This window comes from Capra hircus, chromosome 2, assembly GCF_001704415.2.
Source record: "Capra hircus breed San Clemente chromosome 2, ASM170441v1, whole genome shotgun sequence".
Classification (NCBI taxonomy): Eukaryota; Metazoa; Chordata; class Mammalia; order Artiodactyla; family Bovidae; genus Capra; species Capra hircus.
The window spans coordinates 72079021-72104315 of NC_030809.1; the positions used below are offsets into that span (position 1 = coordinate 72079021).

The window sequence follows — 25295 nt, forward strand, 5'->3', positions numbered from 1 at the left end:
CGTCGCCTGGCCCTTAACAGAAAAATTTGTTCACCCCACTATAGAAAATATTGCTCTCTCACAAGCTATAACTATACACATTAATAACTATACTTCAAAACACTGCCAATGATTATAATTTTTAGCTACACTTGGAAACAACCATGGTAATTAAATGCATGTTATAGAGTCTAATGAGCCCTCAAGTTTCTGATGCAAGTTGTTCTACAGCATATACACTTCTTCAGAATCTGAAACATTCCATTTTTAATAGTTAGGAGTAATATTAGCTAATTAACTTTTAAAATTAAACCTAAATTAACATTTTATAGCCTGCTATAACTACAGCTAAGAACACTTCCCATAATTAAAATACAGTGTTCCTAATGAAAGGATATCTACTGTAACTTCCTTTACAAAGAGTTATAGTTGCTTTTATAGTTTCATTTTGTTCTTTGTACACTCAAGATTATTGTATTTTCCCAACATACAAACATGAAATTTTTTAAATCCATTTTTATATATTAGGAATACAACATTTATGTTGTTTTCTATGTTACACTATAAGTAAGACTTAGTGTAACATCTTGAAACTGTAGCTGCTATTTGAGCAATTACAGTAACTTTTTTTTTTAATTTTTATTTTATAGTGGAGCATGGTTGAATAACAGTGTGATTCACTTACATATGTGTGTGTGTGTGTATATCTATTCTTTTTCAATTTCAGTAAATTTAAAGGAATATTAAGAAGAATGGATCCCAGAGTTGCTTATAAAAGGAATAGAATTTTGAGACATATTATTCAGATATACTGGGGATAAAATAAAGAAAAAGTCTAAAGCAGAAATTGGCATATAAGGGGTTGAAATAAGGTAGCACCATAATAAATTATTAACTTTTAGGAAATATTTTCTAGGCACCACAGAGAATCTGTTCTGCCTTTATTCTGTTTGGTCTGTGTTTGGAGTCAGGAAAGACTAGGTTATGGTAATAAATCACCCCCAGATATGCATAGCTTGACACAAAAGCTTGTTTCTCATGCTACATGTTGGCAGAGACCTCTGCTGATGGTAGTCATTCTATGTCCCAAGCTTTAGATAAAACACCATCTTGAGCATTGCTGGTTGTCATGCCAGAACAAAAGAGCACACTGGAGGGTTGTCTGTGCACCATATTCAACTTGGAATGTCCCTTTTGCTAAGGACTCATTGGCCAGAATAGTCACATGACCCTGCACAACCACAAGGGACCAGGAATTGTAATTCTATTATGTACTTCCCTGGTGGCTCAGATGGTAAAGCTCCCGCCTACAATGCAGGAGACCAGGGTTCAATCCCTGGGTTGGGAAGATCTGGAGAAGGAAATGGCAGCCCATTCCAGTATTCTTGCCTGGAAAATCCCATGGATGGAGGAGCATGGTAGACTACAGTCCATAGGGTCGCAAAGAGCCGGACATGACTGAGCGACTTCACTTTCACTTATGTACTCATAAGGGATAGAGTAGAATTATTTACTAACAACTCATTGGATGTTTAGGTTAATGATTAAGGACTTAACCCTCAGACCAAGCTAGTTAATTGTCTGTACTTTACTTTCCTCATCTGTACAATGAAAATACTAAACCTTATAGAAATGTAGGAATTAAATGAGTTAAAACTTACACAGTATTTAGAAGAGTATTGGAGTACAGTAAAATGTGTTGTTGTTGTTTCATTCCAAGTTATGTACTTGCCACACTGCTCTTCAGAGTCAAAAAGAGAGTAGGGCAGCCTTAGGAATGTTGACCTGGGCCTAGCAGAGATGCCTATGAGAAGTATGAGGAAAGGTACATGACTAAATGAAAGAAATCAAAATGCTAGGTTTTCCTTCTAAGTAATATTGATCCAAGAGGCAGGAGACATGCCATTAAAGGGGTAGCCAGTTCAAGAGAAGCTGGAGCACCAGGGGGATAAAGACATCAACTACAATAGGTCTTATGAAATATGAATGTCAGAGAATGAATTTAGGATGTGAACATAAAACATGGACAAAGTAAGTGGCTTATGCTGGGTAGGACTAGAATATATTAATAGTATACACATTTGGGTAATACAGTATATGAATGAATCCCTTCTAATAAGTGGTTTATGAGGTTTGTATCAGACTAAATATAAGCGTTAAAGTAGAAGACTCCCATTAGAAAAAAAATGAAATTGTTAGTGGCTCAGTTGTATCTGACTCTTTGCAGCCCCATGGATGGTAGCCTCCAGGCTCCTCTGTCCATGGAATTCTCCATGTAAGAATATTGTAATGGGTTGCCATTCCCTTCTCCAGTCTCCTGCATTGCAGGCAGATTCTTTACCATCTGAGCCACCAGGGGTTGAGTCCCATTGGAAAGGGCAAAGGTAATACCAAAAGAAGAGAAATGGGAAGAAAGAGACAGTGAGCCAAGAACCAGTGTGCAGGATGTGCAGTCAGCTCCCATCCTATGTAGAACATAGCAAATGGTGGGTTTATGGCATTGTTCAGTTCCTATCAGAGCTGTTGACTCAGCACTGGTACAGCACACAGCAGTACAACTGCTCTGAATCCATGGCCAGATATCCACCCCTGACCATCCACCCATGACCACCCCTGCATCAGCACATAGCCCAACGATTCTGGACTGTTAGGCACCAAGTGAGGAGAAGAGCAGACATGATTTCCTCTTCCAGGAGCTAATAACAAGGGACACAGAAAAGTTACTAACCCATGCATAGCATAAATCAGAATGAAAGAAATTCTGTACTGCACACACATGCCAAATTTTAAGAGCACACAGAAGGAGGAAAGGTCCATTTTCAGGAGATATTTAGGGAATACTTTTTGGAAGAACTAACATTTTCACTGAGATTTTAAAGAAGAAGAGGGATAAAAGTCAAAGGATGTAATGAATACCAAGCTAATGAAATATCATGAACGACCATAAAATGGGTAAAAGTGACTACTTGGAGAGAGTAGAGGAGAAACAAATTTTAAAAAGTAAAAGGAGCTCTTTTTTTGACCCACAGGTAATAATTCAGAGGCACCTTAAGAAGTTCTCATTTCATAATCAATTTATATTTATAAAATTCCCTGCTATTTATTCCCCCAAATAGTAATTACAATATAAAAGTGGCTATTTAATTTGAATTTTATTTCTGTAGTCTTGAAATGTAAGCTCCACAGTCTCTATTTCCCTAGATGGTCAAAAGATCATAGAGCTGAAAAGAAATCACAGTCCAAAGTTCTGCTTCAAAGACGGAAGGTCCAGTAACCAAATGACTTACTCATATTGACAAGAGTGCCAGACTCAACACTAGAACTGTTATAATACTGAATGTACCAGCTGCTTTAGAAGATGAAAGAATCAAGAAAACAAACATGAATCCAGAGCTATTCCTGTGGTTTCTCTGGGAATGTTCTGTATCAGAACCTAAGTGATTTATGTCTATAAGAACGTAAGTAATATGAATAGAGTAAACATGGAATTACTCATTAAATTCAAAATGTCTAATGGAGGAGTCACTACTTGCAATCTATGTGTGTTTCAGCCATGTAAAAGGAAGCCCTACTGCACAAGGTAGGGATTATGTTTATGGAACTTAAACGCAAGGTAGAGGAAGTCAGAAATACAAACAAATTCTGAATGGCTCATGTCAGGTAACAACGGGCCCATCACAGCTCATAATAAAAAATGCAATGTCTGTGTCATGTTATCAGTGTTTGAAGTGAACATCAGAGAAGCGCTGCTTTGCCAACTCCGCCAAAGACAGGCAGCACAGAACCGTGATGCACCATGACAGTTCTTGCTTCCATCTGTGAAGTGTCCACATGCCTCATTTTGGATGCCATGTGAAGCTGCTAGGCTATTGGGTTTCTGAACAGAAGATGGACATTCAAGGAACCAATTTTTGACTATATGTTAACCATGACAACTCTATCTAAAATATCTTGTTCCCAAACAGGAGCATAAAGGATATTTCTACATTCTAACTTTACAGGAAGAATCAGGTCTTGGAAATCCCATGAGAAAGTTTTCATAAGGATTTATCCACACTTTCTTCTTTGGTTTCCTCAACTGCAAAGCAGGAAACCTTCCAGACATCCTGACCCTTTTGTGGTTTTTCCCATCAACATACACAAGCATCCATGTGTCAATTAGAAAATCTCACCACATTATAGCATGGCCTTGTTTTAGACCTATATCTAGAACACTACTGTTTCCAACCCACTATTGAAAGAATTAACTTGCATGTTTCTTGGGAAAAAGAAGGTGTCATTGGCTCAGAAATGTCAGAAGTCCATTATCACATAAACCTATCAGGTCTCCAGGATGATGTTCCCAGGCTACCCTAAACGACTTCCTCAGAATGTGTCCTGCTAACATGGGAATCAGCTTTTTGCCTTTTACCCAACCTCAGCTCATTCCTTCTCTGTGACAGTATCAGGACATCCACATCTGACAACAGTCCCAGCTAATTAATTTACTCCAATGACTAGCAGCCTTTTGACAGGAAAAATAATCTACATTGTATTTATGGCAAAATCTCTACCACTCTGACAAAGATGAATGCCAGCTTCACACAGCCATTTTTCAGCTGTTATCCAGAGCTGAAAGTGATTTTCAAATGTTGGCTTTAAAATTAGGAGGAAGGAGATAATCGTTCTACTTTAAAATGGCCTGGAAATGGAATCTCTATAATGATAGTGTAGCATCAAGCCAGAAAAAATAAACTCTCCTGCTACAACCATAAATGGGCCAGAAATAAACCTCGGGGTGGGGTCACACACAAAGACTGGGCAGTGGAATTGGATTTCCAAAATAAATGATCTGAAACTCACAGGATAATGTATCTTCAAAAAGTGATACCTTTCCTTATCCCCATCCCTCTGGCCATGGGTAGCGGGGGGAGCGACATCTGCCTCTGTAAAATGCACACTGTTGTTGCTATTGATTGGTCGCTAAGTCCTGTCTGACTCTCTTGAGACCCCATGCACTGTAGCCGGCCAGGCTCCTCTGTCCATGATATTTCCCAGGTAAGAGCACTGGAATGGGTTGCAATTTCCTTCTGCAGGGGATCTTCCTGACCCAGGGATCAAACCTGTGTCTCCTGAATTGACAGGTGGATTCTTTACCACTGAGCCGCCAGAGAAGTCCTAAAATGCACACAACACTGTCAGAAAATTGGAAAAAATCAAAATTTGAACCCAGACAACATCTACAAGGCTCAACTTCTGTCTCAGTCATAAGCAAAGTATCCAGTAGTTCCATTCACTTTGGCTATGCTCGGAAATACTTTCTCATGAGTTTTGTTTAATCTTCCTAGCAGTATCCTTCCTAATGTTCCTTAACCTTGGGATTTTAAATGTTAAATTAATAATTATTCATTGCACCGATAATCTGAACCTCATTCCCTTCTTCCCTCTGAAGACCAGAGTAATCATCCAATAAAAGTTCTACCAAGGTCAGAAATGACCTAATTTATTTGTAATTATTAATTCTTCTCTGACCCTTTAACCATAAATAAAGCCTTGGCATTGGAAAAAAAAAAAAGATGTGAAACAGGACAAAGCAATTTTCAAAATTCAGGGAGTAATGGAACAGTGGAGAAAAAGAGAACAGATTTTCTAAATTTAAAACACTCCTTGTCCTTTCTTGAAATAATGATTTATATTCTTTGAGTCCACAAGAGAGTAATTGGATATGTGTAATGCAATGCTGGAATTTTAGGTATTTTGCGTAAAGGTTATTAACAATTAATACCACTGGGATAAAAATCATAAAGTTGAATAATAACCCTCTCTCAAAGGATGACTGAAATTGAACTTGTAATCTGCTCATAATCAAATATATTATGTTTATATTAGAGACCCACATGTTCAGAGGGATATTGACAAACTAAAATAAATCACATAGGTGGCCATGTGTAAGAGGGGTCTGAAATGTAAGTTATATCAGGAGCAATGCAAGAACCAAACCTGCTTCCTTTGGAAAAGTGAAGACTGAGGTCAGACAGATCAAACTGTCAATATTTTAAAGGGCTGACAAGGAAATAGTCATTACAAATAGAGATACTGATGGTGGTGTTAGGGCCAGAGAGTAAAAGCTGTATGATGAGTTATCCAACACGAAAGGCACCTGACCTCTCCCCATCCACGGAAGGAGAATCCCCTGGACACGACCTCTGAAAGATAGTCACCCAGGCTCTGCCTGGACACTTGTACTGGCACAGAGCTCACTATTCCAAACACCCTCCTTAGTGTTAGAGAACAGAATGTATCAGAACATTTCTTTTTAGCCCTGAGTTGCCATCCCTCAGGTTCTAACATAGATAACTGGATAACTAGTACCTGCCCTCCTGAATATCCTAGGATACTGTTGATCTCTTCTCCACAAGATAACTCACTGCAGTTGTTTTTTATTGAAGTATAATATTATATGAAGTACAGGTATATAATATAGTGATTCATAGTTTTTAAATATTACACTCCATGTAGAATTATTATAAAATAGTCACTGTATTTCCTGTATCATACAATATCCTTGTAGTTTATTTTATACATCATAGCTTGTACTTCTTAATCTTCCACCCCTCTCTTACCCCTCCCCACTTCCTCACCCCAGCTGGTAGCCACTAGTTTGTTTCCTACATCTAGGAGTCTGCTTTTTTTTTTTTTGCTATATTTACTAATGTGTTGTATTTTTTAGATTCCACATGTAAGTGATATCATACAGCATTTCCTTTCTCTGTCTGACTTATTTCACTTATCATAATACCCTCCAAAACCATCCAGGTTGCTGAAAATGGCAAGGCTGCATTCTTTCTTATGGCTTAATAGTATTCCATTGTCTATATATGTGTGTCACAAAGAGTCGGACACGATTGAGCAACTGAACTGAACTGACTGATATATGTGTGTATACATATGTGTATATATATGTGTATACACACATACACACACACACACACCATTTTCTTTACTCGTTCATCTATTGATGTACAGTTGGGTTGCTTCCATATCTTGACAACTGTATTCTGCCATGAATATTGGGATGCATGTATCTTTTCTTATTAATGGTTTTGTTTTTTGGCTACATACCCGGGAGTGGAATTGTTGAGTCATATGGGAGTTCTCTTAGTTCTCTATGTGTCAAGTTAAACATGTGCAGTTCCTTCAGACCCTCCAGATACTCTCTGGTTTCTAATGTTCTTAGCTGACATCTGAAATAAGTATTCTTGATACAGTATTACCAGCCACAGTACAGAACAGAACTTTCAATTCCCCTGTCAAAGAAATATCAGTTAGTATGTGTTAGCTGAACACCTATTATGTTCAACCTTATGCTTAGCCACCATTTGATAAGAAGTAGAAGACCAGGTGCTGAAAATATCTATAGAATAAAAACTGAGGTATGTGGAATAATTTTGGAGTTTTTGCAAGATGCAAACAATTATGTGGACATATGTGGTATAGTCTCAAATTCAGGGTGAATTTTAAAAAGGGAGCCTGGGCAGACTGAGGCTGAGGAATCCAGGTGCTGAGTTGTAATAGATTAGGAGGACCATCGCTTGCTCCTTGGAAGAAAAGCTATGAAAAACCTAGACAGTATATTAAAAAGCAGAGACATTACTTTGCCAACAAAGATCCGTCTAGTAAAAGCTATGGTTTTTCCAGTATTCATGTATGGATGTGAGAATTTGACCATAAAGAAAACTGAATGCCAAAGAATTGATGCTTTTGGACTATGGTTTGGAGAAGACTCTTGAGAGTCCCTTGGACTGCAAGGAGATAAAACCAGTCAATCCTAAAGGAAATCAGTCCTGAATATTCACTGGAAGGACTGACACTGAAGCTGAAGCTCCAATACTTTGGCCACCTGATGCAAAGAAATGACTCATTGGAAAATACCCTGATGCTGGGAAAAATTGAAAGCAGGAGGAGAAGAGGATGATAGAGGATGAGATAGTTGGATGGCATCACCGACTTGATGGACATGAGTTTGAGTGAACTCTGGGAATTGGTGATGAATGGGGAAGTCTGGTGTGCTGCAGTCTATGGGGTCTCAAAAAGTTGGACAGGACTCAGTGACTGAACTGAACTGATCTCTGCTCTCCTTTGAAGGATGTGTGTGACTAGAATAAGACACTGACAGTAGGGAGTGTGTGTGTAGGAATAATCAGTAATAAAGAAGGTCAGCGCTGACAGGGACATGTATAGCTAGAAATAGAAATACTTAGATTTGTACTCTTAACATGTCTCTAGGACTTTCTTCAATTCTAAATATGCTGAGCTTGACTTTGCTAAAAAAAAAAAAAAAAAAAAAAAAAAGCCAGGATTCAGATATCCACAGTTCCCTAATTGGCAAACTAATCCTTGGTGAATACTACCAGGATCTAAGAGAGTAAAGCTGGAACTTCCCTCAGGTGGCAAGTACAGATTTCAGAAGTGATTTTTCTGGACACCCAATTTCTTTTATTTCAAGCGTGAGAATTCCAAGCAGTCCAGTGGTAGAGGTATTTTTGGATAGATGCAACTTTTGGTACAGTTTAAATTATGTCATCTTGGTAACAAATGATTCCAAAGGCCAAAGTCCTAAATTATGTATCTGACTCAAAGAATTTCTCTTTTAGAGTGGCTGTCTGTAATTGACCCCACTCAGATATGTATTTCCAAAGCCAAGATACAGGAAAATCAATTAGATAATAAAAATGAATAAACCCAGGTAAATACACATTTTGGCTTTCAATTAGCCAATGACTTTGTGAATCTCTAGGGAACACTGAAGAGACATCATAAGACAGTGCAGTTTCCCTTAATAGGGACCATAACCTCAGAGTGGCATATTTTTCAAATAATGAGCAAATGACATGTTTTTTTTTTTTTCCACCATGCTGTGCTCATAGCTTCTGTGGAAACTTAAACATTATTCAATAGAACAATTTCCTGCAAAGCCTTTTGAAAGTGTCACAGACTCTGACTCTATTCTGGTGCCCTGGGTCTGCCAGCATGCTGTTTTACTACCTTTGGAAGATTCAGTGCCAAGACACAGTCCAGGAGTTAGAGCTGAAAGAAGACCAGGCATATAAAAATAATTTGCTGCCTTCTTTCAAGAAGGAAAACTGTTACTTTCTATCACTTTCAAACTTTCAGTAATTCTGTGGATCTATCATTTCTCTTCTGTCTTCATCACTCAACCCTTCAGCTGACCTACAAGGTAATTGATAATAATTAGACTGTTAACCCTAAAGAAAAGACTGCTGAAATCACTGATTAACCCTGTCCTGTTATCAGTGGGAAACCAAGGCCCTGGATGTCTAAAGGGCTTTTTCAGAAACCACTCTGTAAGTGTCAGAATCAGGACATGAATTTCACATTGCAGAGAAGGAGCCAGAGATAGTATTTGAAAAAGTTCTCAACAGGACAGCACATTCACCAAGCAGTCAGAACAGAGACACTGATTGTGGCAGCGTGCCACCACATACCACCCCAGGTGGACTAGATCGGAGGTTTAGGAGATAAAAAGTGCCCCTTATTTGTTATCTAAAGCACTTAGCTGCTGCTGCTGCTACTGCTGCTAAGTCGCTTCAGTCGTGTCCGACTCTGTGCGACCCCATAGATGGGGGCCCACTGTCTCTGGGATTCTCCAGGCAAGAACACTGGAGTGGGTTGCCATATCCTTCTCCAATGCATGAAAGTGAAAAGCTAAAGTGAAGTCCCTCAGTCGTGCCCGACTCTTAGCGACCCCATGGACTGCAGCCTACCAGGCTCCTCCGTCCATGGGATTTTCCAGGCAAGAGTACTGGAGTGCGGTGCCATTGCCTTCTCCGAAAGCTAATAAAAATGAAATTTACTTTTAGCTGTTAGTTGCTCTCTTTTTTCATCTGTTTACTTTGTACTAATGCCACTAATCCTTTGAAAACTTGCCCTCTGTTTGGCAGCCCATGTCATTGTTATCTATGCTGAATGACCTTGACTTCAAGTGTGTGTCCATCTTAACGAAATTCTAAGGTCTTCTCTGCCAGTACCACTTTATAGACTTTCAGGCCAAGCCCCAATTCTATTTTTATTTTTTTTTAATTAAAGTATTTGTTGGTTTATGATGTGGTAGTAGTTTCTGATGTACAATAAAGTGATTCAGTTTTTTAATATATATGTACATATCTATTATATATACTTTTAATATATGTATTATATATATATTATACAGTGATACATATATGAATGTGTGCTTTTATATATATATAAAAGTTATATACGTATGTGTATATATATGTGTGTGTGTGTGTGTGTGCGCGTGCACATGCGTGCGCTGTCACTTCAGTCACGTCCGACTCTTTGCGACCCCATGGACTGTAGCCTGCCAGGCTCCTCTGTCCATGAGATTTCCCTGGAAAGAATACTGGAGTGGGTTACCTCCTCCAGGGGATCTTCCCGACTCAGGGATAGAACCCATGTTTCTTATGTATCTTGCATTGACAGGTGGGTTCTTTACCACTAGTGCCACCTGGGAAACCTATATATATATATGTAGGCTATATAAGCTTATATATAGGCTTCTATATATATAGGTTTCTATATATATGTGTGTATATATATATACACACACACACATACACTTTTACAGATTCTTTTCCATTATAGGGTATTATAAGATATTGAATATTGTTCCCTGTGCTATACAGAAGGTCATTATAGGTCATTACTGTTTATATATTTTATGTACAGCAGTGTGTATCTTATCAATTCTATCTTTAAAAGTAACGATCTATTGTCTTCAATTTTTCTACAATTTTTTCATTTTATTCAAGGTGATAAATTATTGAAGGCCTAGATTTTTACCATGGATTTTTTTTTAACCTCTCATAGTCTCTTAGTCCTACTCTTTAAAAATTATGAGAAATTCTTTCATTGTGTCTATTGAAAATGTTGTTTGCAGCCCAAGATACAACTGGTAGATAATGGGAATAAAATTATGGACAGAAATACACATTTGATTATTGTTACTGGTTGGAACCTTTCCTATGATGCCCAGTGACACAACATGCAGACAGGACATGTCTCCAAACTTATTTTATGATTGAATTTTTTAAAAAGCATAACATAAAAGTCTAGTGAAGCAAGCATTCTTCCTAGCTTTATATAGCAAAAGCAATATGTTCACATCTTCATGAAGTATCCCATCTTTACCTTTCTAAGAGGAACTATCTTGAAACTACGGATCCCTTTCAGCACTGGTACAGCACTGAAACAAAGGACCTTTTGCTATGCTTGCTTGATCTTTTCCTTGCAATGGACTCACCAATAAAGGCAGACTCATCCCTAATGAACACATGAACCATTAATAGTTTCTCTTCTTGAATCAACATCAATTCCTTCAATGGCTTAAGAAAAGTGTTTTGAGGACCTATCACATGCTAAGTCTCTTAGGTACAAAGATGATTAGAACATACAACCAATTGTCTCTCTGTTTTCAGGCTACGTGAAATGTTAGGTTTGAAGTTGGATGTCTTATGATAAGCACTATGAGAGAGATGAGATACCCAAAGATTTGGTTTTACAAGCCAAAAACCTTAGGGGAATAAGGTGGCTCAGTGGTAGAGAATCTGCCTGCCAATGCAGGAGATACAGGAGATGCAGGTTTGATCCCTGGGTTGGAAAGATCCCTGGAGTAGGAAATGGCAACTTGATCCAGTATTCCTGCCTGGAAAATTCCATGGACAGAGGAGCCTGGTAGGCTACAGTCCATGGAATCACAAACAGTCAGACATGACTGAGCTACTGAGCATAAGCATGCGCATGCATGAAAAAATAAGACAGTGTGTGACTGAGAGCTTCATGCTTGGAACTGGTATAGAAGTCATTGAAGGTGTGGATAGAGCCAGTGTTACATTTTGGATTATTTTGTTGAAGTGTCTTTCTCATTAGCTTGGGGGAGGGGTAAAGGGATAGAGCAAGAACCAGGGCCTCCCTTGGGCCTAAGTGAATGGTGTCCTCTGCTAGTAAAAGCGGGGTAAAGGGATAGAGCAAGAACCAGGGCCTCCCTTGGGCCTAAGTGAATGGTGTCCTCTGCTAGTAAAAGCTGGCTAATGGAGCAGCGTAGGATTAAGATGTGCAGTTTGTATTTTCTCTCTTCATAGAAGCTCTAACATCTCTCCCTAGAATTGAAGGATTTAGGTGGGTTCTAGAACTCCCTTCCAGGCCTCTGAACACAGAAGCCACAAAAAGAATAGAGGGTAAGCAAAAACAAATAAATTTACTCCTTTAAACTCCGGAGTTACACATGTAGAGAGATACGTAGAGTTATATCCTAACAATCAATCTCTTTGGGGGTGGGGAGAGTCACAAGTATGCTCATGCACTAACAAGTTGGTGATTCTTTTTCCATTAAAATTAAAATTAAATAGGATGCCATGGTAAATTACCCATTTTATTCCTCCTTCTAGAAAAAAAAAGACACTTTGTCATTCTTTACTGTGGGTGCACGTCAGCTTCAACACATGCATTTATGTCTAGTAGGTCATTTATATCATCGCCTGCTGGAGTTTTTCTTCTTTCAACTTAGTAGGGAATATTTGTGATCTTTATTACCCCCAATAAATCTACAAAATGCCTTTTGCTTGAGGCTTTTTATTTTAATTTCACATAAATAAATCACATTAGGTTCCTGGCTGTCATATTAAGATAAGCATGGATCTAAAAATAACAAATGTGTTTTTAAGTCAAATGTTTTCAGATTACATAGTAGTAAATTTCTCTGGGTCACCCCTGAATCTTATTGATGTTGAAATATTTTTTGGCACTTTAAGAATATTTCTTGAAGAGCACAAACTTATTTAAACTAGAAGTAGAATAATTTTCAGATCCTCTACAGACCTACTTGTACAATATTATTCAACTCAAGCTTCCCATGGCTGCAATAAATCCATCTTTAATGTGGGGATGTGTCCCCAGTTATAGCAGAGGGCAGTTTTATGTCCTTGTAGGTTAATCGAATGCCTCTATCTATACTGTTTTACGTATTAACTATAAAGAGCTCTAGACCTGAATCCCTCATCAAAGATCTTACATATAGTTATACTCAAAGGTCTTAAAGGCAGCCCAAATTCAATCTAGTCAATAACCAATTCTTCATCTGTCCTCATGCTTCTAGACCTGCTCCTACTCAGGACTCAGATCAAACCATCAGCTCCTTGGGGAAACCTTTGGTCTTTTGAAGGACTGTTTCATATAAAGTGTTTTACAGAGTCTTCCACTTAGCCTGGGGGTGGAACAGTCTTGATAAATGGATGTGAATTTTTCTTTCAAACAAGATTTGTAGTGAATAGGCAAAGATAAAACCCATAGGTTTTAAATAGTTTATTTTATACATTTATTCAGTTGAGACCTAACTATATTCTCTGATGGATTAGCACAGCCTTTTTAAGGGTGGACAGGTTTAATAAGTAAATCATGTATCTGTAAAGTTGGTGTAGAGTTTCACTCTGGCATTTTTGGTAATCTCTTTGCCTTGGATAACTTGGATTCAAATACTAGGCAACTCTCAAAGTAGACAAACATGCAGACCATACACCGGCCACCTAAATCAACAATGATGTTGATCAGTCCTAAAGTAAATGTCAAATATGAACCTGGGCGGGCTTCCCTGGGGACTTATGGGGTAAAGAATCAGGCCTGCAATGCAGGAGAACCAGGCTAAGGGAATGGCTACCCACTTCAGTATTCTTGCCTTGAGAATCCCATGAACAGAGGAACCTGGTGGGCTGCAGTCCATGGGGTTGCAAAGAAACAGACACAACTGAGGAGCAAAGCATGAAGCATGATGAACCTGGGCAATCTTCCAATCAATCGGATACCTTTCTGGATTTAGCTCTATTAGCCCCTTCTGTTACTGAACAAAAGTCACCTTAAAGATAAAGCTGTTAGTTCAGCCAGAGTCTCGGAGCTCTGAGAAGAAGCCTACATGCTCCCTTGTTTACCTAAAGCAGCACCATCAGTCTATAATAAGAGTCCTTGGGGATACATCTCAGCCCACAGCCTTCCCCACCACCGTCATGGATGACATAACCACTGAAGCATGTGACAATACCCGATTTCCTGATTTATTCTCCCTTGTGCTGGGCAGAGGGCATGACTTAAAGGCAAGACTCTTATCTTGGCAGGGGTCTGAGACTGTCTGCATCTCTGGAACAACCCCTGGTGGGTAATTGAGAAGTGACATTGATGGGTTCCCAGGGTGGCCTGATGCTTGCACTTGCCCCGAGGATGCAGATATATACTAGAAATCCAGCACAAGGGCAGAGAGGAGGGGAAGAAACTGTAAAGCTTGCTAGTCCTGGTCTCCTTTGACCTCAGCAGAGAGAAAGATGCAGAGCTGGGAAAGCGTACACTATTATTCTGTGGGCTTAGCATGAGCTTTTGCTTTTATTGCTAGCAGAGAGCACTGAGTTCTTTGTTTGCTACACAGTCTATCCCTCAGAGGTAGTCTCCTTTTCTCTTGAAGGGATTTTAAAAAACAAATCACAGTTCTTATTTTATTTGGTGTCCACCATTAAGAATTCATGCAGAGCAATTTTACTTGTTGCCAATTAAGCTCTCCCAGTGGAAGTCTATGATTATACCAAAGGCAACCTGTATAATACTTGGAATCACTTTGGTCTATATAAATTAACCCCTTGAGGATAGAGACGTGCTAATTCTTAAGATGCCTGGATAATTTGATTCTAAGCACCAAAATACACAGAAGGCAAATCTCCAAGAAGTTCTGGGCTTGACTTTTCTCAGGCTGTGTGTGCTTTTGCCTCTTAACTCTATTTTACAGCTACAAGACAATTTCTGTATAACATGGTAGCAAAGGATGATCTTTTCCTAGAGATAGAATGATAGCATGTCGCCTCTCAGTAAGCAACTTTAATGTCACTCACATTTTACAGAAACAGGGATTACTGCTAAAGGAAACTTTAGGCACTGGGGCCAATTACCTTCACCCCAAAATGTATAAATACGTCAGAATTATGGAGAACGTAAAGACTATTTGGGATGTGCATCATTTCACGGCAGTCTTCACTCTGCTTAGGTAGGCAGCATGTTGAATCATGGTGGGAATGGAAACAAAGCTCTTGCCCAATATTTTTTTCTATCTCTTCCCTTATATTAAGAATCACAAATAAGGCAGAATGCAAAAGCCTACTTTAAAGATTTTTGGATGCACTGAAACTATCATTTTATTGTTGGAAGGATGGATCCTAGGGACTCTTATTGCACCCAGAGATCTCTACATGCTTTTCAGTGAAGTGTTTTCTTCCTCTTGGTGATGTAGGCAACCAACATTTATTCCTCTGGGAAACACAAGTTCTGTGCTTTACCAGGGCAAACATTGCTTGTGATCAATGGTTCTTCAGATTCTTGGAATGTGGTATTATTGATACTTTGACTGCCCCTCAGAACTTGGGGTTGACTTTCCTCTTTTATCAATAACCCAGACTTCTCACACTATTTGCTTCTCTTTTACAAACTTCCCATCTCTTTTACAAACTACCCATACCATTTGCTTCTTTTTACAAACTACCATTCACAGGTACCCATCCCATACCTGTGAAGTAAGGGGAGAAAGATGAAGAAAGAGATGCAACTATGTTTTTGTATATTTGGCTACCAAACTAGATAAGTCACCATTTCCCAAAATATATTCCTTAGACCTTTAGTCAGAGTAGATGCTCCAAGAAAAATAGGATTGGGAAATATTTTTTAAGAAGTGAAAATTATATTTTATAGTCTATATTTGATATGCATAACACATTAGCAATATAAATGGCTCTGAAAAGTTCTACAATTAAAGCAAAATCTTTTCTTTTTAGTCTATTTTTTGTCTACTCCATGCAGCATGACAGATCTCAGGCCCCTGACCAGGGATTGAGCCTGTGGCCCCTGTAGTGGCGTGCCTGGTCCACAAATGTCAAGAGTGCCTTAACTGAGAAACTCTAGCCTAAATACAGCTTGTTCCAATGAGGCTTCGCTTTGGCATCTGTCGGTTGGAAATTGGCACTGTGCATTCACCAGATCTTGTCATTTAATTTTGGCCTTGAAACCTACTTATTCTTCACTTACTTAGAGGCTATTGATAACTCTGTCTCTAACTCAAACTCTGAAAATCTGAAATGAATACTTTGACATTATCTGGTTCATTCACTGGCAAGCTGTTGTTGTTTAGTCACTAAGTCGTGTCTCACTCTTTTGCAACCCATGAACCATAGCCCACCAGGCTCCTCTGTCCATGGATTTCCCAGGCAAGAATACTGGAGTGGGCTGCCATTTCCTTCTCTGGGGATCTTCTGGACCCAGGATCAAATCCACATCTCCTGCACTGCAGGTGGATTCTTTACCACTGAGCCACCTGGGAAGCCCCACAAGTCATTAGGGATCTATTATATTAGGCATTTCTACAGATTCTTCGAAGCCTTTTATGACATATATTAAATTCTACATGATCCAGCTGTATAAGTATTAGAGAAAAAAGATTATACAGATCAGTACATGTTATTTATAGGTAATGCTATTTTAGATATTGTATGCTTCATATAATCTCAGTGCTCAGTTATCTTAAATACTAGCTATATTGATACCTTCTTTTTATACCTAAGGAAACTCTGTCTCAGAGATGTTACCCAGTAATCACTTTGGACAGACCAGGACCAGAGTCTACGCCTCCAAAACCTCCAATCCAGTCTTATTTCCATTTCTACAGTGTTATGCTGCCTCTATTTGTCATACGTAATTTCACATATGTGACATGAAAGAGTAATTAACACCATAAATATTCATGAATCCCATTTGTATTTTCCAACTGTTTGTGTTTGTTCTAAACTCTTAATCTAAGGCTGCAAATGGATAAAGATTTCTGTCAAATATCAGGAGAAAGTCTCAGCAGTTGTTTTCTCACACTCCTTCTTGTCAGTCACAGATATATTTAGTCAAATCAGAAATAGTAACAGATGATATAAGAATCATTAAGTACAAAAGAGCCTTTTTCTCCTAATCTTAACTTTCCTCATTAAAACAAATAAACATACAAAAATATATGATCACATTTCAACATCAACTTATAAATAAGTTGTTGCTGGGTATGTTTATTTTTTCTTATCAGGCAGGGAGAGGCAGAGCAATTGAAATGCGCCCAGATTTGTACTCAAGTCTTAGACTAGGTTCTAGATCCCCAATCCACCCTCTTCTTCAGATAAATTCACAGAAGTTTTCTTCTGCTGATATCAAAACATTAATTGAGCTAAATGCTCTTTGCCAGACAGCTATAGTTGAACTCCACAAATTCCTTAACAGTTTGAAAACCTAGAGTAGATTATAGGTCTATTTCAGCACAATACTAAACAGGACCCCAAAATAACCAGTTATCTTGAGAGTATGATTACAACAATATATTTGTGTCACAGCACATGGTTATGCTATAAAAAATGACTAAAGCCTGTTAAAGACTATGAGATTCCTTCACAAAAATAAGACTTTTCATTCTTATATCCAATCTTCTACCATTTGTCCAATTCTTCTATCATTAAGCAAGAGGCAATAACAGTATGACGTATATCTTCTTTTGATCAGTCCTCAAAGACTGTGGCCATAAATTAATGCTGACTAATATTATTGTTGGAAGATCAAAATACTCAAAGTTGGTACTTCCCTGGTGGTCTAGTGGTTAAGACATCCCCTTCCAATGTAGAGGGTGTGGGTTTGATCCCTAGTCAGGGAGCTAAAATCTCACATGCATTGTAGCCAAAAAACAAAAACATTTTTTTAAAGCAACATTGTAACTAATTCAATAAAGACTTTAGAAACAGTTCACATCAAAATAATCTTTTAAAAATATTCAGAATTTTTAAGTTATAGGTTAAGTATAAATGGAAGACCATTTAGTTAATATCAACATCAACAAAAGTTGTAACAGCTACACAAAAGTTGTAACAACTACAAATCAAATGCACAATAAAAATCAGAAAACATATATACTGAATTATGGGAATGTTTGTTTGACTTCAGACACTTTAGCTGTGCTTATGTTTGTGGTATGCCATGGTCCTCGGCATATCATAGAGTCTACCTTAACTCAAAAAAGCATTTTAAATATTCAATCATAAACAGAAAAAAAAGTCCCCCACTGCTCACTGTCACTCATAAGTCTTTGACCATAAACTATTTGGTTGTAGTTGAAGTTGTGATATTGTAATAAGCATCAGAAAGCCTATCACTATGCGTCAGTCAGGATCTGTTTACAAAATATAATCAAGTATAATTTCATGATTCAATAAATAGTATGTAAATCTACTATTATTGGTTTTCATTTTCATTTCAATACTACCATTTCCATTTCCTCACTGTTATTCTGACTATTCAAATATCATTATTGCCCTTTATTATTATTCAAATAAAGCTTTTCTATTAGATCTTGTGACTATATGTAAGCCTTTGCTTCTTTACTAGCAAAATTCTATTTCTGAAGGAAAATAGCTGTGATTGCCCACAAAAATCTGAGCTCTTACTTTAGGTTAGGTGATGTCTGTACCTGAAAAGAGATTTTAATTTAATCATATCAGAGAAAACCAAAGGTTTTTATTAATTACCTTAAAAAAGCAGGACAATATCCTTTCCCATGCAGGGTTTTTGATTCAAAAATGTGTGAAACTATTATTCCTCTTCAAAAATGTATATAAAACACACTGACCAAATTATAAATAAAGTATAATTTATTCATCAGATGGTATTCATCATTCATATATTTTTCTTTGGAAAGATGGGGGAACTTATTTTATACAAATAGTTTAAAGAAAATGTTACAACTCAGTTAAATATACTTTGCAGTACATCTATGGAAAATATAATTTAAAAGGCATATAGCCATAAATATATTGCTATTGCTACACACTCGTTCTCAAAAGAAAACTGTATCACCAAGTTATAGATCTCAAAATCAAATCTAACAAATATTGCATCAATTTATATAAAGTTAACTGATGTGTCTTTTAGTGACAAGTGGACTTAAAAATTGTACAGTTTTGTTGTATTCTATTAGCAGTTTTCTTGTAGGTAGAAAATAGAATATTGTCTGTTACTATAACCACCGACACGTTTTCTAGTTTCACAATGAGTCGGACGTGACTTAGAGACTGAACAACATGTTTCCTAGTAGGAAAACTAACATCAGAGCAGAACAATTGAGTAAAATGGATTTGGATGAGGTTGGGCAAGAAAGCCACATGGTTAGGTCATACTTACCTCCCTAATATCTTTGTGCACAGAGGGAGGCTTCCCTGGTAGCTCAGAGGGTCAAGTGTCTGCCTGTAATGTGGGAGACCAGGGTTCAATCCCTGGGTCGGGAAGATCCCCTGGAGAAGGAAATGGGAACCCACTCCAGTACTCTTGCTTGGAAAATTCCATGGACAGAGGAGCCTCGTAAGCTACAGTCCATGGGGTTGCAAAGAGTCGGACATGACTGAGTGACATCACTTCACTTCTTCACAGAGGGGGAACTGGCCTCCATGCCATGAGGAGATAAGACATAAAGGACTTTTGGGGCTTATTGACCCCTTAGAGAGGAAGCTAATTATATTCATTAATTCTGATGCAGTGTAAGGTATCATGTAATTAAGCACTAACATATTTATTCCAGATAACAAGAACTATAGGAATTTAGTAAGTGGAATTCAGAGTCCATACTAGCACTGGCAAAAACATGGCCACATGGACTTTAAAGATCTAGATAATCCTGTCACAATAATCTCCATTCCCTAGAAGCCTCAGGGAATGAGTTACTTGGGAAAACTTATATAATACTTATGTAATACTCTCCTCTTTTTCCAGTTTACCTGCAGATGTTTTCATACCTGGAGTTAGAATCCATCACATAAAACAAAAACCAAACCAAACATGGGGGACCTATATAACAGCATTCTTGAAATATGTATTTTTTAATATAAAAAGAAGCAGAAATTTTAAGCAGAAGTGTTCTCAACCTTTCAATTATAGAAAAACATAAATAATATTTAGGCAGGCAAAGGCCAGAGGATTTGGGTTCTAATTTCTACAAGAATACAAGTATTCTTGCCTGGAAAATCCCATGGACTGAGGGGCCTGGTAGGCTACAGTCCATGGGGTCGCAAAGAGTCAGACACGACTGAGTGACTTCACTTTCACTTTCTTTTCTACAATATAAGCTTGTTGCATGGCCGTGGACAAATGCATTCCTTGACCTTGGCAAGTGTTATGATTTCTACCATCTTCCAAGCTCTGAGCAAGTCCTTCACTCAAGGACAACTTTTGACACCACTGTTCTACTTTAATTAAAGGAATGGAACTCTTTAGGTAGCCTCTGCTGATTTTTGCCCCCAAAGGTGCTTTTGGCCACCAAGTAGAAGAAGAGACCTTTTGCCAACTTCATGCTTCTGTGATCAAGATTAAAGCTATAGATGCACCTATTAAGTTAAGAAGTAGATTTAACTCACCTCCAGAGACTTCTGTGTTGCTCCTCCAGTTGATTTAACAGATGTTCAATGTATTTGTTGGAGTCCATGTATTCCTGTACATAGAAAAATAAAGCTGCATTACACCAAAGACAAAGGCAAAGACAACACCTCTTTACCATAGGCATCAGGGTTCTAAGACCATCTTTATCTCTACAGGACAATTTTGGACAAGATAATTCCCTTGGTCCCTCTCATTTGTAGGAACAGATGCTTCTATGACTTATATGCATTGTCATTTGGGGACAAATAAAATTTCCCCCATATCCTGTGATGGTTCCATAAATGAAAAAATGGATAACTGGAGTTCTATCAAGTCAGCATAAAAATCCTCTTAATCACAGAGAAAAGCCAAATTTCATAGTCATTTACACTATATTTTATGTGTATGTGTGCTGTGTGCTCAGTTGCTCAATTGTGTGACTCTTTAAGGCCCCATGAACTATAGCCCACCAAGCTCCCACGTCCATGGTACTTTCCAGGTGAGAATATTGGAGCAGGTTGTCATTTTTCTACTCCAGGGGATCTTCCTGACCCAGGGATGGAATCCATATCTTTTCCATCTCCTGCATTGGCAGGCATATTCTTTACCACTGCACCCCCTGGAAAGCCATGTTTTATATGTTTTCCCATATAAAAATATGGGGTTGTGGGGGAGTGGGAATTGAGCCAACCTTAGAAAACAAGGAATAAAGTAGGTAGTGCAGGTCTTGATTATACTGATTTTACACAAATCACTTTCTAACAAAAACACTATTTTTGAGTTACATAGAAACTACATATTCATTGCCCTCCTTCACTGGGCATATCGTTTATATTGATGAATCACATGTTTATTTTTCCTTCATTTCCTTATATGAACAATGCAATTTGTTCTTGAGTTTCCTTTTTTTTCTTTTTATCTTATTTATTTCCTTAGAAAACCAATCTTTGGCTTCTAAGAAGATATAAAGGCAAGCTTTATCTTGTTCAGAAATACTCATAAATTTGTGTAAATCAAATTAGGTTTTCAAGAAACATCTCCAAAAAATGAGGGATTCCTTCATTACATGAGAACTGCTCATAGAATCTGTAGGTTATTGAACCTAATTATTTTAAAATTTGTGATTCCTGAATATGAGGTTCACATACAGTCATTTTAATTGCTAACTATGTAGAAAAATACAACAACAACAACAATGAAAACTTGTATAATTTATTTCATCCTGAACCTAATACTTCTTTCCCTTTCTCTTTGAGGAGCCCACAGGCCTCTGTGTCTACATCACAGCAGCCTTAGACAGAAGAGTGTGCAGTGATTTCAGTGTTAAGGTACCCATGAAAGTTACCATTTTATATCTTATGGATTTAAGATAAACTAGGAACTCAGATTAATATTGATACCTTTTAAAAACATTTTTATTTTGATGGAATACTATATAAAATCAGTTGTTTCTATAAAAATATTGACTATCATAGGTGGGGGAGTAGAAGACACACAGTAGGAGCTGACCTTATGTAATAGGAAGGGCTCTGTTCAAGTTTCTGGACCTATGTAGCCTTGGAAAAGCCTTTTCACCTTTCTACAATATTTCAGTTAGACTGGAGGGCATCCCCAGTCCTTATCTAGCAAAACTATTTTAATAGTTTTCCATAATTCTATTGCAGAAAATTAGCCGAAGAGTTATATTCTTATTAATATGCACATTCAGTTGAGTTATTTAAACAAGACCATTGACATGAAAAGCAAAGCAGAAATCTGTTGCTGCAGGAAGTTGCAATGGTTTGTGGTAACGCTATTAAGTATCTTGATCAAGGTTTAAACATGATAGGAACACTCAAAATTCTTAAAGATATTTTCAAAAACATCCTTTGAAAAAATTTTAAAGACAGTGTTTCTAAGTAGAGGCGAATATATAAACTTCAAGGTCACCCATCCAGTCTTCTTTCAAATTTTTTCAACACTTATTATATGTCATGTGCTGTTCTAACTTCATAGATATAGTTCTCCAACACCACAGTTCAAAAGCATCAATTCTTTGGCGCTCAGCCTTCTTCACAGTCCAACTCTCACATCCATACATGACCACTGGGAAAACCATAGCCTTGACTAGACAGACCTTAGTCGGCAAAGTAATGTCTCTGCTTTTCAATATGCTATCTAGGTTGGTCATAACTTTTCTTCCAAGGAGTAAGCGTCTTTTAATTTCATGGCTGCAATCACCATCTGCAGTGATTTTGGAGCCTAAAAAAATAAAGTCTGACACTGTTTCCACGGTTTCTCCATCTATTTCCCATGAAGTGATGGGACCGGATGCCAAGATCTTCGTTTTCTGAATGTTGAGCTTTAAGCCAACTTTTTCACTCTTCTCTTTCACTTTCATCAAGAGGCTTTTTAGTTCCTCTTCACCTTCTGCCATAAGGGTGGTGTCATCTGCATATCTGAGGTTATTGATATTTCTCTTGGCAATCTTGATTCCAGCTTGTGTTTCTTCCAGTCCAGTGTTTCTCATGATGTACTCTGCATATAAGTTAAATAAGCAGAGTGACAATATACAGCTTTGACATACTCCTTTTCCTATTTGGAACCAGTCTGTTGTTCCATGTCCGGTTCTAACTGTTGCTTCCTGACCTGCATACAGATTTCTCAAGAGGCAGGTCAGGTGGTCTGGCATTCCCATCTCTTGAAGAATTTTCCACAGTTTATTGTGATCCACACAGTCAAAGGCTTTGGCATAGTCAATAAAGCAGAAATAGATGTTTTTCTGGAACTCTCTTGCTTTTTCCATGATCCAGCAGATGTTGGCAATTTGATCTCTGGTTCCTCTGCCTTTTCAAAAACCAGCTTGAACATCAGGAAGTTCACGGTTCATGTATTGCTGAAGCCTGGCTTGGAGAATTTTGAGCATTACTTTACTAGCATGTGAAGTGAGTGCAATTGTGTGGTAGTCTGAGCATTCTTTGGCATTGCCTTTCTTTGGGATCGGAATGAAAACTGACCTTTTCCAGTCCTGTGGCCACTGCTGAGTTTTCCAAATTTGCTGGCATATTGAGTGCAGCACTTTCACATCATCATCTTTCAGGATTTGAAATAGCTCAACTGGAATTCCATCACCTCCACTAGCTTTGTTCGTAGTGATGCTTTCTAAGGCCCACTTGACTTCACATTCCAAGATGTCTGGCTCTAGGTGAGTGATCACATCATCGTGATTATCTGGGTCTTGGAGATCTTTTTTGTACAGTTCTTCTGTGTATTCTTGCCACCTCTTCTTAATATCTTCTGCTTCTGTTAGGTCCATACCATTTCTGTCCTTTATCGAGCCCATCTTTGCATGAAATGTTCCCTTGGTATCTCTAATTTTCTTGAAGAGATCTCTAGTCTTTCCCATACTGTTCTTTTCCTCTCTTTCTTTGCACTGATCGCTGAAGAAGGCTTTCTTATCTCTTCTTGCTATTCTTTGGAATTCTGCATTCAGATGCTTATATCTTTCCTTTTCTCCTTGGCTTTTCGCTTCTCTTCTTTTCACAGCCATTTTGCTTTTTTGCATTTCTTTTCCATGGGGATGGTCTTGATCCCTGTCTCCTGTACAATGTCACGAACCTCATTCCATAGTTCATCAGGCACTCTATCTATCAGATCTAGGCCCTTAAATCTATTTCTCACTTCCACTTTATAATCATAAGGGATTTGATTTAGGTCATACCTGAATGGTCTAGTGGTTTTCCCTACTTTCTTCAAGTCTGAATTTATGGATGTGAGAGTTGGACTGTGAAGAAGGCTGAGCACCGAAGAATTGATGCTTTTGAACTGTGGTGTTGGAGAAGACTCTTGAGAGTCCCTTGGACTGCAAGGAGATCCAACCAGTTCATTCTGAAGGAGCTGAGCCGTGGGATTTCTTTGGAAGGAATGATGCTAAAGCTGAAACTCCAGTACTTTGGCCACCTCATACGTAGAGTTGACTCATTGGAAAACACTCTGATGCTGGGAGGGATTGGGGGCAGGAGGAGAAGGGGATGACAGAGGATGAGATGGCTGGATGGCATCACTGACTGGATGGATGTGAGCCTGAGTGAACTCCGGGAGTTGGTGATTGACAGGGAGGCCTGGCGTGCTGCGATCCATGGCGTCGCAAAGAGTTGGACACGACTGAGCGACTGAACTGAACTGAACTGAAGAGGAAAAAAATACCTGCCCTCAGAGAGCTTACATTCTGTAGAGAGATACATAACAAGGAAGCGATCAGATTGATTTCAGGTTGGCTAACTGCTAGGAAGGAAATAACAGATAATAGGAAGGACTTTAAGTGGGGAGGGCACCTCCTTTATACACCATGGCTGGAAGAGGATTCTGAGCAAATGAATTTTGGGTCTAGGGCCTGATAGAGAAATAGGCAAACAAATAGAGAAAGGAAGAGGGGGAAGAACACCACAGGCAAAGGAAACAGCATAAGCAAAGACCCCCAAATGTGGTATTTAAAACAGGAAGCCAGTGGGGCCAGGGAACAGAGCCTGAGGTGTGTAGCCTAAAAAGAAGTTGGACAAGAAGTGAGTATGAGGCACTCAGTTATGTCAGACTCTTTGTGACCCCGTGGACTATAACCCATTAGGCTCCTCTGTCCTTGGAATTCTCCAGGCAAGAATACTAGAGTGGGTAGCCATTCCCTTCTCCAGGAGATCCTCCTGCCCAGGGATCGAATCCAGGTCTCCTGAATTGCAGGCAGATTCTTTACCATCTGAGCCACCAGGGAAGCCCTCCCTGGACAGGAAGGCAGGGGCCAAACCATGTGCAAGCTCTAGTAACCAAGAGATCTGTGT

General features: G+C 38.4%; 1 protein-coding gene across 1 annotated transcript in view; it reads right to left on the reverse strand.

Moving 5' to 3' along the window:
• The window catches only part of NCKAP5 (NCK associated protein 5), a 1037899-nt gene that overhangs the window by 691181 nt on the left and 321423 nt on the right, over positions 1–25295 (reverse strand). Inside the window, exon 3 of the mRNA XM_005676205.3 lies at positions 20484–20557. Within this exon, the coding sequence (XP_005676262.2) occupies positions 20484–20557 (74 nt within the window). The remainder of the gene's footprint in view (positions 1–20483; positions 20558–25295) is intronic.